Source organism: Dromaius novaehollandiae, chromosome 4 (assembly GCF_036370855.1).
Source record: "Dromaius novaehollandiae isolate bDroNov1 chromosome 4, bDroNov1.hap1, whole genome shotgun sequence".
In the NCBI taxonomy this organism is placed as follows: domain Eukaryota; kingdom Metazoa; phylum Chordata; class Aves; order Casuariiformes; family Dromaiidae; genus Dromaius; species Dromaius novaehollandiae.
In genome coordinates, this window is record NC_088101.1 from 81,720,472 (window position 1) to 81,735,625 (window position 15,154).

General features: G+C 46.8%; 1 protein-coding gene across 1 annotated transcript in view; it reads right to left on the reverse strand.

The window, feature by feature from the left end:
* Window positions 1–820: 820 nt before the first annotated feature.
* Window positions 821–15,154, reverse strand: part of LOC112990768 (E3 ubiquitin-protein ligase RNF103) — a 40,564-nt gene continuing 26,230 nt past the window's right edge. The window contains exons 3-7 of the mRNA XM_064511591.1: window positions 10,394–10,454; window positions 5,389–5,568; window positions 2,876–2,997; window positions 2,489–2,603; window positions 821–1,377 (exon numbers count right to left, since the gene is read on the reverse strand). Coding sequence (XP_064367661.1) covers window positions 1,244–1,377; window positions 2,489–2,603; window positions 2,876–2,997; window positions 5,389–5,568; window positions 10,394–10,454 — 612 coding nt within the window. The 3' untranslated portion in view covers window positions 821–1,243. The remainder of the gene's footprint in view (window positions 1,378–2,488; window positions 2,604–2,875; window positions 2,998–5,388; window positions 5,569–10,393; window positions 10,455–15,154) is intronic.

Below are 15,154 nucleotides of genomic sequence, written 5' to 3' on the forward strand. Positions count from 1 at the left end.
GGTTACCATCATGTGGTTTCTGTATAAGCACAGCGCTGCTGCAGGAGCTGGCAGGGCTGTCATGTGCCTTCTCCTCCAGCCCCTTTTAGAAGCTTATCTTATTCACAAGTATCTTAGAGTAAGAAATACAGCAATGGGCAGGGTGTCTGGGCTTCCACTGCCAAAGGTGGCAAGATCAAAAGGGGAGAGCAACGTGAGGGGCTCAGGTAGGGCTTGTACTCTTCTCCTAAAGAAGCATCTATTTGCAGTATGTGTCCTGCACTATTCCAGTTGTGTGGTGTGCTGAATCACAGGGAGATTAGTGCCTCCTGGAAACTCTCTCCAGTCCCTTACCTGGAGCCCAGCTGCCTGCAAAGATGGATTCCCTAGGACATAACAGTTCTGAGAAGCTCCTGGAGAGCTGCAGGTAAGGCACAGTGTCATTTGAATAAATGGAAAGGAAGAAAACACAAGGCAGATGAGCAATCAGTTGTTCTCATGCAAGAAACTGTTTGGTATCCTTGGACTTAAGGGAGAAGCATTAGCTCTCCTGTCAGCACAAGGCAGGACTAGTTTTGTTATATATAAGCCCTTAAAGCAAAGGCTACCCCATCTCTCAAGGAATGCCAGCCAGCAGGCTTGGCAGCCTGAGCTAAACAAGACTCTCCAGGGAACATGTGATGCCTGGACATAGCTGGAAGAGAATTTCTATTCAACAGCTGCTCTGAAAGAAAGCTTTTCTTCAGGTAAGACGTCAAAGTCCTAAATGCAGTGAGCACTGTAAAACCAACAGTTGTGAAAAACTGTTTAAAATGATGCAAACTAAAGTGACTCAAAGGAGTAACTGTTAAAAGCAGCTTTAATAAAACTTGTAGTGACTTGGAAAAACAAGATTTTATACCATTAAATGTTTTTGGTAGCAGATTAAGCCAAAGTGCCCTTTAAGGGAAGGATGCTGCTTGAGGCAAAGAATGTATTTAAAGACTGTCTCTGAAACCTTGCAACATTACAACACCATTGCCATTTCACTGTAAGTTCTCACAGGTGATCCAAGGCTAAACAGAAAATGATAAAATAATCTCTCTAGAATGCACTCCCCAAGAAGAAATATATTACAATACATTCCTGGGGAATATAATCCCCAGGAAGAAAAAAATACATATATTACAGAAAGTATTCTCCCTCATTAAGTCTTGCATTTTAAAGATAGAATATCCCCTTGCAAAAAAAAAAAAAAGGCAAACTGTACACATTCACTTCACCCTTAGCTACGGAGAGTAGCTAATCGTGACTGCATTGCTTCAATGTCTTCTTCCTCATCAACAGCAGCAGCAGCTCCCATGGGTTCTGGCTCTGGAAGAGCATCTGTGACTTTACTGGGTGCTTTACCCAAGGCCCCTGTAAACAACAGAAAAAGGTTCCTTAGGCATGCATTAATTCTTAAGTAACAGTTCTCAGGTACATCTATTTAAAATAATCCAGCCAGTCATTTTTGGTTGAGATATGAAGTCAAACAGTTCTTGTATCTTAAGCCCTGGGCTGAGGACAGCCAGACCACCACCACTGGCTCTGCACAACTGCTGAAGGTCCTGTCACTGGCCCATGGTATAGCATTTGGCAGCCTCCTGGCTGATGCTGTTTCAGTAAGAAAACAATTCTGCGCTCCTCTCCTTAACCTCTGCTTCTGGAGCTGCTGGTGAGCCAGCAAGGAAGGTGCCCCTCTTCCCTTTTGGTTCCTCTAACAGCTGCTGTGCCCAGCTTCTCCCACCCACACTGTCAGCTCCAGCTTACCCCGCAGGAAGCAGCTTTTCAGAGCCAAGAAGTTGGATAAAAAAAGCAAAGCTGGATGTGAGAAGCTGCAAAGGATGGGTAGAGTCAGCAGTAGGTCACAAGGTGACAGCAGAGAGCAGGAGGTTAGGAGCTAGGGAACTTTGCTTTTAGTTTTTACAGCTGAGCACAACTCTACTAGTTCTGTCTAATTCAGACAGAATTGAGCATTTTAAGGATTATTTAAGTCAAGTAACTAAAAGGGTAGAAAATAGCATTATAAACTGTAAGCTGGAAGTCATTCTTTCTTATTGAATAACTTGAGCACTGTAACAGCATTTTACAGCCAGGAATCCCAATACAGCCTAAAAATTGAGGCAATGGAGCTGAGTTCATTTCCTGTCTTCATGAATAATATGTACATCTGCTTGAAAATATCAGGCTTTAACAAATCAGTGGATCTTCTTAACAAGATGGATCTGTGTTAGAAGTGAGCAGACCTCAGTTGACAGGTTATCATTTATACTTTGTTGAACTGTGCTGGCTTTCGCAGCCAGTATTCCCTGAGCAACCTGTTTATCAGTTTTTGGGAGCACTCTTTCCCTATTAGCAAAGTCAAAGAAAGACACTACCAGGAGACTGCAATTGTTAAGTCAGAATATACAATGGTTTAAATTGTAGTTCTTGCTATTTAAAAGAGCAGGAGCAAGACCCCACTCTCCCCAGAGATGTACAAACTCACCGGCTGTTATTTCAAAGAGGATTTTATCAATTTCCATCTCTGCCTCCTCTTCCATTTCCTCTTGATCTTCCATACTTTCAAAAGTATCCTCTAACATTTCTTCTATAATGCCAGCCTAGGAGCAAACAAAAAGGCAGCACGTGATGCCCCTGGGAACTGCAGGGTCACAGGGCAGAGGACAGTCACAGACATTCATTATTGTTGCACATCTAAACACTGGTAACAGAGGCTGCTCAAAGTTTGCACTCACAGATGCAGTTGCACCCCAATGTTACACCAAAAATGAGCTCTCTGACACAGAGGCCATCTAAGTGGGTGCACAGCACTCTAGCACACAGGACACCCTTCTCTTGTTTATGTGGGTCTTATTTATGCTGCAGAGCTTACCTTCATCATCTCTTTGGACAATTCTCTCATTGTTGCTTGAATTTCAGGGATCTTTACTAGATTTTGCATAGCTTTCATAACTTCTGTGCTCTTCTGCAGTGAGCCTGCCACTCTGAGAACAGCTGTGAAGAAGCAGCATAGAAAAGCTTGAACAATCCCTGCATCACATAAAGCAGAAAAACTACATCCTCCCTACAGGGAGGAAAAAAAATATATATTTAGGCAATAGTATTTAGAAAATGGATATCCTGCTTATTTTTCTTCTTCCTGGAAAAGCTAAACTCCAATCCACATCAGAAAAACTAAATTTCTAGCACAGATATGAGTCCTGTATGATAAGCTGGAGCAATCCAAAGTCCCTGCAGAGAGCTATCAACCCACGTGCACCTGATTCATAGAAGAGGTCTGGGAGGAGCTGCTGCTTGTGGTTCTCAGCAGTCTGACTGAAGTACAGTATTCACACATGGTTCCTTCACTAACTCCCCATACAGGCCAGGCTGAGCCAACAGCTGGGTCAGTACCTGCCTTTGGCCCTGCTTTGGCTCTGGTCCTGGGCTTAGTCCTTATGTTGAACCCCAGCTGGCTCCCTGGGAGGCTGGACTTCCCTGCTGCTCTCCTGTCCCTCTGTACAGCCTGGCAGCCAGGGGTGCCTGCATACATGAGACAGATCCCCTCTGGCACTTTGGTCTGTGACTGTATTGCAAAAACAATATTGATTCCCCTCCCTCTCCCACGTACTACTGAAATGCATCCTCCTCTTCTTCCTCCTAAATGGAGCTGGTCGGAGGCAGCCTGGCTTCCAGTATGCAACTGGGCAGAAGTGTCACAGCCCCTATCTTGTGGGCTAAAGGACATCAATGGGAGAAGCTGCCCACGCTGCTTGGTTTCTTCCCCCAAGCAGCTGTGACCAACTCCTTCCTTGTCCTTTCTGTTTTTTTTTCTGCTGTGTTAGTGTTAGAGGCTGGAACGTAGCCAGGTATAAAAGAAATCTTGCAGAAAGTCTATTGTGACAGGAGATTTTCAGGTGGATAAGGGAGGAACATGCTGGTACTGGGGGGAGCACAAAGGATCAAACAGGGCATGCAGAGAACCACGTATTAAGCCACAGGGCAAATTCTAGGATTCATCCGTATCAAGGAAATCAACCCCTACAGAAACACACACACCCTCCGCTTAGTACTACATGTCCTGAGACTCCTACCGGAGAAACAATAATAATTTACTAGGAAGGAAGGAAATAAACTTTGCTTTACAGAGCTTATCGGAATGAGTAACAGCAGGCACTCTCAGTCTCCGTAAGGATACAGGCACGTATTCCTGCTGTACAGGAACACGTGCTAAAAACATGCCCCAGACTGCTTAGAAGCGAGCTGTGTTTCAGAGCACGTGATTTGCACCTCACTACATCCTTCAGGCTTGAAGAGGGCTATGTGATGGGTTAGCTGAGGAAGGGCTAACCACGCAGACCCAGCAAGGATCTGAAGAACAACGAGGGGGCAGCGACCCCGGGAAGCTAATCGGCAAAAGTGGTGCGGTCTGACTGCCACCAAGTGCTGGATGGGAAACCCACCCAGAGGGGTTGATGGGGAAACTCTCCCCAGAACACCTTGCAGACCAAAAGGGGATGTATTGCCTACAGGGGTACAGGACTCATGGGATGCAGGGGAAAGGGCATTTTTGGACTAAGACCTTTTATGGAATGTTTGTTTCAAGGGATTGCAGGAATGTGAAGGAACGGGAGAAACTTATTATGGGAAAACAGAGGGAAAAGGGGATAAACACAGCTGGTCAAGTGTGAACAGGCTGCTGGTCCATATGCTTGATCGTTGCAGTCTATCCTATATTCTTTTAAATCCTATTTCTGTCTTCCGAGTGGATACATTCTCTATTTTGAGCATGCAGATGTGTGAATGCCAGTAAATATCATGCAAAACTAGCCAGCGAGTAGGGTAAGAGGTCCGAATACCAGCCCCTGGCTTGGGACCACACAGCTCAGGGGCTCACAGGTCCAGGTGCCAGCAGCTGGGGCCAGCCAGGGGTCTGGGGCCAGCTGCCAGAGAGCTAGCCAGCTTAGACTGAGTTTCTAAGACCATCTACTTGAGTGACCCATATAGCGTGTGTGTGCGTGTCTGTGTACACATATATAAAAGTATAATCCACTAGTGGACCTCAATCCTAATCATCTGGAGAAGAATAAGATTGGGCCGATGGTGCTGTTTGTTTGTGTGAAAGCTCTGCACATGTGCGCGCAGATGTTTACATGAGCGCTGGTAAAGGCACTGCTGAGGGTGCGTGTGCCTGTGGGAACACGTGTTCAGCCTCGCTGGATGTGCAGACACGGAATCGCAGCAGCCTCACCTGGAATCAGCTACCTTTAACAACAGTAGGTCTGCTTCCAGATTCAAGCTCTCCCAGCTCTGGCTGCATTTGACCTTGCTTCTGGAAATGGCAACTCAGATCTCACCTCTACAGTTAGAAGAGTCATTGTGTTTGGACTTAAAAGATGTTCTTACCAAGCTGGTTCTTCATCCCCATGAGAACAGAGTTCATGTGTGCTTTGGATGCATACAGCTTGCTTACAGCCTTTCGAGAGCGGATCAGTTCCTTTGCCAAGATCACACACACATCTTTTTGACCCTTTTTGGCAGCATCCTTTATTGATCGCTTCACTTTTTCCTCTTCTCTCTGAATGTCTGTAGTACAGAAAAACAGACACAGCAAACAGTCACAAGCTGATAAGGATCTGGAAGTGAAACCAGTCACTTGCTGGGAGGTATTTTCAATGCAAATACAATTGTTTCTGCTTAATTTCAGATTCAATCTGGTACTGAAAGACCTTGTTCTAGGCTGATTTACAAGCTGACTGATTAATTCAGCTAAATATTAGTAGCAAAATGCTCATTACTAAACATCCAGCTCTATCAATTTCCTTTGTGATTAGAGTACTTCGATGACTTGCCAGGAATATTACTGTAGGAAGCTCAGCTGAACAAGGTGAATTCTTAAGAAGCAGAAAAGGTTCCAGCAAGAACAAAGCACGCAGAGACGATGAGCACTTTATTTACACCTGCAGAACAACTCCCTGTCAGACTGATCTATACTGCTGTACTTCCCTCAGACACTGCACATAGTTCAGTGCAAAGACAGCTATGATGCTGGAAATGTCTGCTGATCAGTGGAGACTGCCAGGAACCCTTTGCCCTTACTCCTCGCTCTTTGCGGAGTGAATGTATACATTCATATTTATGTACATATATATAAATAAAAGGTCCAGTTTAAGGCTGAAGATTACCTCTTCCATGCTCATTACCAAACAGCTCCACTTCACTGAGAAGGAGCAGTCTCAGGAGAAAGACAGGGATTTTACTAGCCAAAGCACTTAATTATCAGGCTTCACGTTTAAAGCCTAACCCATCTGCCCAACGTGATGTGAAGGTGAGGGCTGCCGTGGGCAAAGCTGTCCTCGCTGTTTCTAAATCCCTTAAAATGCATTTCTCCTGGTATTCCAGCCCATCTGTAGAAGGCACTCAAGTGTCACACTGATCTCACAAAAGCTAAAAGGTTTTAGATATACTCTGCCTTTTTTATTTTAATCTATCTACTTCTAAAGAGTAGGCACTTACACAGTCAATTTTTATTGACTTTTAAAAACTTTTAAAGTTATTTCAAACCACAGATTTGTTCATTACCCTCACAAACATCTTCATCCTTGCAGACAGGATAATCACCCCCTCCATCAGGGGCTCATTAAGTCAAATTTCTACTTGTTCTTAAAGAGTTGAGCACTTGAGTTTCTACTGCTTGTAATTTAACACACGTGCGTTAGCTGTGCATATAAACTTGCACATTCAAATTATGCAGCTGTCTGCTGCCAGAGCTATGGATAATGTATCAGGGGAAACCAGTGTGGCAGGGAATCTTTAAACATAGCTTAAAACAGACTCGTCAAAATCTCTTCACAGGTTTTGATATGAGCATACTAGAGTAGGTCTACAGAACTACGTCTGTACTACATCGACACCGAACAGTAGGATCTGCAATATTGTACCCTACACAGGCTTCCTCAATTAACCTAAGTTTCTCTAGCACAGCTGAGGTGAGTGTTCACACTTTTATCTTGTCAGACAACGCTGGCTGCGTTCAGCAGAAGCCAGGTACCGGAAAAAGCTGATGAGACTTTGGAACCAGCAGGAGCTAAATCGACCCCTTCCTTCTCCTGACTCAGCAGTGAATTAGCCATTGATGAAATGTGGTTCAAAGTTGGTCTGCAAGAAATTATTGCAAAGTAAATAAAAGATTCAAATAATAATGTTTGTGGATACTTTACTGCAAAAAGTTGAAGGAAATGGCCACAAGAACAAATGATTCTCACGCTTTTTTGACTCACACCAGAGAGAAGTTATACACAGGCAAGAATCAGAAGTTGGCTTTTTGCAAAATTAAAGACATTAAAACACACTTTTTGGCACAGGCCCGACATGGAGACTGCAGCACAGATTCTCACGTGGGAGTGATGAGCCCTGTGCTCGGGATGAGTCATTCTGAATGTCATTCAGTGGCATCTTTTCCTGCAATCCAAGCAGGATTAGGACAAAGATATCTGTAGGGCTGTAACTGGCTCAGAAGAACACACTCCTTGTTGTTTCCTCCCTAGCAGCTGCAGAAAGGTCATGAGCTTGAAGACATTTGTATGCCAGACATGAAAGCGGGCCAAGTCCCAGCATATCAGAACAGGTAAGACAAACAGCTTGAAGTGCTAAAAAAGAAAACAGAAAGCACCAAAGGTAATCCAAAGGTTTTGGGCAGAACATTTGTCATTTGGAAGCTCACATTTCTCACCAGTTACAACTGTTTTGCAGGCAGAATCTAGTCGCGTGATTGCTGTAAGGATGGATTAACAGAAACAGGACAGCAGCAAGGAAAGGTGGTCGATACAGGCTGCCTCTATGCCCAGCTCTGCCACTGAATGCAACGTGGTAAGATGCCAAAACACATCTTGCTCAGGTCAAAGATTCTCTTTAGTAGATTAAGAGATACAGCTCTACTTCTTAGGGGTGCCAAGAGGGCAGCGGTTATGACGGACGTTTACAGAACAGTCTAAGGTACTAGGAATGGATGATGCTGAAAAAAAAGTAATTAAAAAAGCTCTATGTCCCAGGCTCCACACAGCCAAAAGACACATCCACAACAGACCTTACTCAGTAACAGGATTCCTCGGTGGTACGGAGGAATTATGACATTCCTTTTGTCAGACTGAAGACAAGCACAAGTATTTTGTTACTACCGCAGAACTACCCCCAGTGGCAGTGATCTTGAGCGGGGGCCTTTGCTCAGTGCGAGATTAGCGACACAAACGTGCAAGAATGACAAACTTGGGCTTTGAGGGTGGATGCCAGGAACGCACTTTGGCGAGACAAGGTCACTACACTGCTCCCCTCCGCCGTCGTGCGACACCGCTGCAGAGCACAGCGCAGAGGTGCAAAGCGGTCCAGGGCATGGGCAAGGGGGGCTCCAGTGCCTCCCGTGAAAAGATCAGTAAAGTACAAAGTTATTGGGTTACTCCAGCTCTCAAAATCTATTTCTGAAATCGCAAGGGACACCTCTCAATTCTTCGAACGTCCAAGCCCTCCTCAAAAGCAAACCATACTAAACAAAAGTCATTGCAACAAGAACAATCCAACGACAGATGGTTTGAAACTGAGCATTGCTATACGAGGAACTGTGCTAACTGGGTGAGCCAACTGCTCGAGCGATCCAAGCCCACTCACTCAAACCCCGGGGGATTTGACTGCTGCTATATCAAAACACACTTAACACAGCCTTCCTAAGGGAAACGAAGACAGGTCCTTCCTCAGCATCCTTACTCAAAGATTTAGTGATTTCTTGTGTGAAATGTCACTTGAAAGAGCAAAGCACAGCAGAATCCAATCAGGGCAAGGAAAAACCCTTTGGTGGCATCTGCCTGCCATGTCTTGGCAGCAGCCTGGCAGCCTGATGAGTGTCCGACAGTCCCACATACTTCCACACCTGTCACTTTAGTAAGACGTTAAATCCTAGCACAATATGAGCATCAGAAAAATATTCTGTACTTGATTCTAGGGGGCACTATCAGAATTACAGATGGCTGGTGTTTAGTCTAAGCCCTTAAGTGTTAAACCATATTTCTTTGAATGTAACACTTAAATATGTATACATAAACACGCAGGCAGAGAGGGAGAGAGAGAGACATGACAAGTAGATTTATATCCACATCAAGATATCAGACTAGTTTATAACCTTATATATATATATAGACCATGTGAAGTATCATAGTATTTATAAAGTTGAGAGGAACCCAAAATTTCAAAAAGTCATCGATGGTGAATTTGTTGGTAGTTTGCTCCCATAAAATACAGGATCTCTCAAATACAGTTCGCTAATAGGATCAGAGTCTTACCACATTTTTCAGTTGGTCTGTGCCTGATACAGCCACACAAACTGCCCTGGAGAATTCAAAACAACTCATGAGCATAATAAACATCACTGTATATCAGTTTTCCCGGAAGAGGCATAAACCCTGTCCGCATTTTCCAGATGAGAACAAAGACAGACTTTGTACTTCATGAGACTCGAGAGCATCTCCCCCCAACCGCTTCACACAAATCTACAAGTGGGAGAAATTATGAACCCTGCCAGCTTATTCGGGACCATGGGGTGGAGGAGGAATAGGGGAAGGGAGAAGGTACCAGAACAAAGAGTCGCTCAAAAGAGGCATCCACCCAATAACCAAATGCTGAAACAAAACATCCTCTACCAGCACATCCCATGGACCAATATCCTGAGGGCAGGAAGATGTTAGAAGCCAATAAAGGAAAATCAGAATCTAGCTCAAAACCTGTCTTCAGGTTCTGGGATGACGGGCAGAAGAGCAAGCAAGAAAAGTGAACTAGCCGCAGTTTAGTATTAAGCAACCCCTCTGCTTCTTAAAACACTTTCAGAAGTGTCATGTCTGTAATATAATGACAAAACACCCACTGAGTAAAGAAAAAGCCTCCACTTCTTTCTTCTGTCTGTCACTTCCTCAAGCTGACGTTTGCATCTGTTTAGCATATGCGTGTCAAGCTAGCACATACCACTGGAACTTGCTACACCTGGGATTATACACCGTACTGGTCCTATTCGTTAATTCGGTGCAGATGCAGTTTTGGATAACAAGTCCCATTCGATAAGATGGGTAAGAGCCTTAAGTCTTACTAGAAGCATACAACATCCAGGGTCCTTCGAAAGTTTCACTTGGAAAACTTTAGAGAAATGTCATTTTTGTATCACAGACCAAGTCCAGCCCCAGGATCACATTCTTCTTCCTTTATTCCAGGTGCAATAGAGTATCCCAGCTTATGAAACTTCACAGTTCCTGCTCCGCTCCCCACAACCACCCCCAGAAAAAACAAAAACGAAAAAACAAACAGAAGAAACACCCTTAAACGCTGTCATGGAAAGGAGAAAAAAATACAGAAAATGAGAAGACAAAGTACAAACCTCTGATCTGTCTATCAATCACTCGCATTTCTTTCCTTATCTTCAAGGACCATTCATTGACCTTAAAAAAGAGAAAGCATAAGAGTTACTTGAAATTCCTGATTAAAAACAAAAACAAGCTGTCCTTTTAATGCAACTCAACCAGCCAATATCAAAAGAAGCACTTTGAAATGCACAGACTTTAAGGTAGGAATGATATTTGAGTATTTCATTATTCAAATACAAAAAAGTATTTCACAGGAACCAGTGAGTATTGCAAGACTTAACGTTTAGACAAAGGATTAAGGAGGAAGTGAGCTCTGCATCAGAGACGCTCAGTGCCTCACTAACGTCCCACATCCCAGCTGATCAGATATCACTGCGCGGAGGGAACTTGCCTCGGAGGATTTCACCATGGAGTGGAAACTTTGGCACAGGATGACAGCACTGAGAATCCCACCACCCCAGAGTGCACAAGCACTGGAGAATTTCGGTCGCAAGGAGCCCTAGGAGGTCTCCAGTCCAACCTCCTGCTCAAAGCAGGATGAGCTTCAGAGATGGACGGGTTGCTCAGGGCCTTGTCCATCGAGTTTTGGTGCTCTCCAAGGACAGAGAATTCGCAACCGCCCCCGGGCGTCCGTCCCAGCACTTAACCAGTGTTGCGGTGAAGAACTTTCCCTACGTCCAATTGCAAATTTTCTTCTTGCAACTTGTGGTTGTTGCCTCTTTTCCCTTCTGCTGGGCACACCCCAGAGGAGCCTGGCTCTGTCTTCAGCATAAATCCACTAAAAGTAGTGGAAAGTTTTAGATCCTTCCCCTCAACCTTCTTGTCTCCAGGCTAAAACAAGCCCTGGTCCCTCAGCCTCTCCTCAAGTCATATGCTCCAGTGCCCCCCAGTCTTGGCGCCCCTCTGCTGCGCTCTCCCCAGTTAGCTGATCTCTGTCTCATACTGGGTGCCCAAAACAGGACACTGTTTTGCAGATATGGCCTCCTGAACGCCACATACAGCAGAATAATTGAATTAGCACTTCTCTCGACTCGACGACTGCACTTGGCTGATGTAGCCCAGTACACCGTCTGTCTGCATCGCCGCAGGGGCACACCACTAACTCATGTCCACCTTGTTTCCCACGGGAGCCCCAGGTCCTTCCCCGCAGAGCTGCTGCCCATCCAGCTGCTGGATGTCCAGAGGGAAACTGGAAGCTCTTGAGGTGGGAAGGGAAGCAGAACGGAGAGGTGCTGTGCAAAACCACAGCCAAGAATCAGGAGCTAACGCTAGCGTACAAACACAGCACCAAATACTTCTGGAGCTGTGATACTACTATGATTACGCCTATCACTGAAACAGATTTTGCACGGTACCTAAACTCCCGCAAGGATTAAGAAGTTCTCTAGTTCAAGGATACACCTACACACTGTGTACGCATGTACACATGTCACTCTAGAAGTCCAGTTTGCTGTTTGAGTAGTTCTGCATGAAAACCATCCTGAGGTTTAAGTGAATAAGGTGAGGTTTCTTCAAATACAAAAAAAAAAAAAGCTTTCTTTTTTTAACCTGAATAAACTTTGGAATAGAACTGTAGAAAGACTGTTCATCAGCTCAGCAGAACACAAGCCAGATGCTTGTACTTTCACTGGCCTCAGTAGCAACGCTCCCAATCATGACGAACACCACCATGTTTTGACTACAGAGCGGCACCACAGTCTGAGCTGCCCCAGCACAAGGCCTGCTGCGCAAAACAAAACAGAAAAAAAAGCCCACATAGCTGTGTGCGCACACGTCGCAGGCACCCAGAAGTTTTGACAGGATTTACAAGGCTCCTGCAGCTATAGCTTTTAGTAGAATCCTGTTTTATTATTTAAAAAAAAATAGCAGGACCGACTGCAGCCTCCTCTCTTGCACTTCAGAGCATGGGATGTGGCAGAAAATTGCATGTGGAGGCATCCTCAGCCTGCAAAGAGGCTGAGAAGGTCCCCTTTTGAGTATGCCTATGCTGGAGGGACAGTGGGGCAGGAATGACGTAAGACATGACTGAACTCTGGCTGGCCAACTGCCAAGTGTCACGCACAACATCCCCCAGAGATTTTTTTTCCTAAAATTTGTATGCTAAAACAATTTATTAAGCGTGTACATATAAGCACAGTCGGCAACTGTCAAAGCAACTAACAGGGTTCACAGATTCCTGCCTCCGAGATGCACACCCCAGCACAACAAAACCATTAAACCACCACGGGCAGCATGTTCACAGCAATCCCTGCTGATTCTGACAGCAGGAAAATCCCTGATAGCTCATCTTTAATACTGCCCTGGAATAATTCACCTCACATTACAGGCCACACAAGCACAGAGCTGGGCCCTGCTCTTTCTGCCGCTCACCTCCAGTGCTGTGTACAGGACAGAGAGAGGAGGGGGAAATCCCTGTGCCTCAGGAGGGAGAAGCAGGATCCTAAAGACAGGACCTCAACAGCACCCATCCATGAGGCAGTATCACAGAAGTATTTCAGAACGTGATTCTGTATATATGTAAGAGCCATACAGCACAGCCATGTAGGAAAGTGGGCATTTAATTGTGAGTACCAGTTGACTTTTCCATTTTACCCTTGTTTAAATTCTGCATATAGACCACTGGATGCTTCCAGGTGCACTGGAAGTTCCACTTCTGGCAAACACATGTGTTGTTCCCATGGCACCGCATCACGCAGGAGAGCCCACCAGCAAGCACCACGCCAAGTACACTGAAATAAAGCGCTTGGACTACGCTGAAGATCAAGCACTTTTTTAGCTCAATCAGTTCAGACATGGCATTAAACATACAGAAGACCCTCTGACTTTAGACAGGCTGAAACGTATTGCTAATTCTTCACAAGATCAGAAGTTTGCCTTGCACCATGCAGTCAGCAGGTTCTCTCTCAATGAGGGAGGGCGAGTACATAAACGAATCCAGAGTGAATTAACGCCACCACAAAGCATCTGAACCTCTTCCCACCATCAGCCACCTCCCGTGGTGCTGGATGCTGACCAGGTTGCCACCTTTAGATCTGCTCAGGAACAGTATCTCACGTAGCAGCTGCTGGCCAATATAAGCGGTGCCGTTTCCCCATCATGTCCTAACAAGCTGAAAGAACTTTCCTCCTCTTCCTTCCGCAGCTGCACAGTTAAAGACAGGAGGAAGGAACTTTCTCCCTGTTGATGGGTTTGCCGGTACCTCTGTCACGGCCTGCCAAGCCACCGCGCTGGCCTGCCACCTCGAGAACATCCTCACGATGGCAGGACGACCCAAGCCATTCCTCCTCGTTGTTCAGACGGGCATGTTTCACAGCGCCTTTGCGAGCTCTTCTGCAAACAGCTTGTAGGCGGCACGCAGACACACTGTCAGCTATGACGCTGGAAAACCTGATGTGTTTGTCCGTTATGGAAGGGTACCAAGCGGTCTGTCAGATAGCCAACAAGAAATAAGCAGCACAGTACAACCTCCCTGCGCAAGCAAAGCAACTGCCTGCTGCTTTCTTCCATCCTGTGCAGCAGCGGTCTCCAAACCACGTTTCTCTCCGCAGCACCTTCCAACACTGCTCAGGAACGGAGGAAATACCAAGCAGTGTGCTGCTGACACAGGTAGAGAGGCGGCGCGTGCACAGCCAGAAGCGCACCACGCATCCGACGCTACCAACCAGCAGCCGATGACAACAACCTGCCCTAGGACCTGGCTGTTACGAAGCGGCCGGGCACATCTTTCACGCTGCGGGTCCTCCACGCCTTCACCTCTGGTATGGGTCACCTCCTCCTTTTTGCTTTTTTACTGTCTTTAATGTATCTACTACGCATCTATCCCTCCTGCCAACAGCAGATTTATGATTAACACACTAGGAGCAATTTCTGAAAGGCAGCACTGAAGTCAGCCAAAATCCGGACTATTTCATTTCGCTGTTACGTTAGAAACCTGGGGGGAACCAGCCCGAAACAGCCTGTCTGCAGACTCGAAACAAAAACAAACACCAAAACCACCGCCTGGGCCGTCCCCATGCCCGAGGCCGCCTTTGCCACAGGCGCACGACGCTCTCCACGACGCCGGCGGCCTGAGAGCTCAGAGAGGGCCGGGCCGGGCCCCGGGGCCTGGGCAGGGGTCGGGGCCGCCTCCCTCGCACAGGCCGCAGCCCCCCCCCCCCGCCCGGCGCCATGGCAACGGGCCCGCGGACACCCTTCCCCCCCACACTCACTCACACTCACTCACTCACTCACTCGCACTCACACTCACGCCCTCACCATCTCCTTGGGCGGCTTCTCGGGGGTCTTCCCGAAGAGGCCCATGGCGGCAGCAGCGCCTCACCTCACGCTTTCTGACCCTTCCGGGTTGCCGTCCCCACCTCCCCCCCGCCCGACGCCACTACAGGGCGGGGCGGCACGCAGGTGACAGCGCGCAACAGTCTCCACTGCGCATGCGCCGCTGGCTCCGGCACCAGTGCGCGGGTCGGCCATCACGCACGCGCGCAGCCGTGCCCCGCCCGCGCCGCTACTGCGCATGCGCCGCCGGCCGGGAAGGTGGGGGGCACATTCAAGAAAAAAACATTTTTTTAATATATATAAGAACCGGTCACGCTAGGGCTAAATCACACTCGTTTTCAAGCCTTTCCCATGGAGACACGGCTGTGTCCCGGGCGAGCCCACAGGAGGACCAAAGAGAAGCAGCTGATAAATAAAAAGACGGTGTTGCCGCCTTGTCTTCGACTGCGAGCGCCATTTTGGCCCGTGTCCACTTCCCGCAGCCCCTGCGGCCCGGGGCTCCA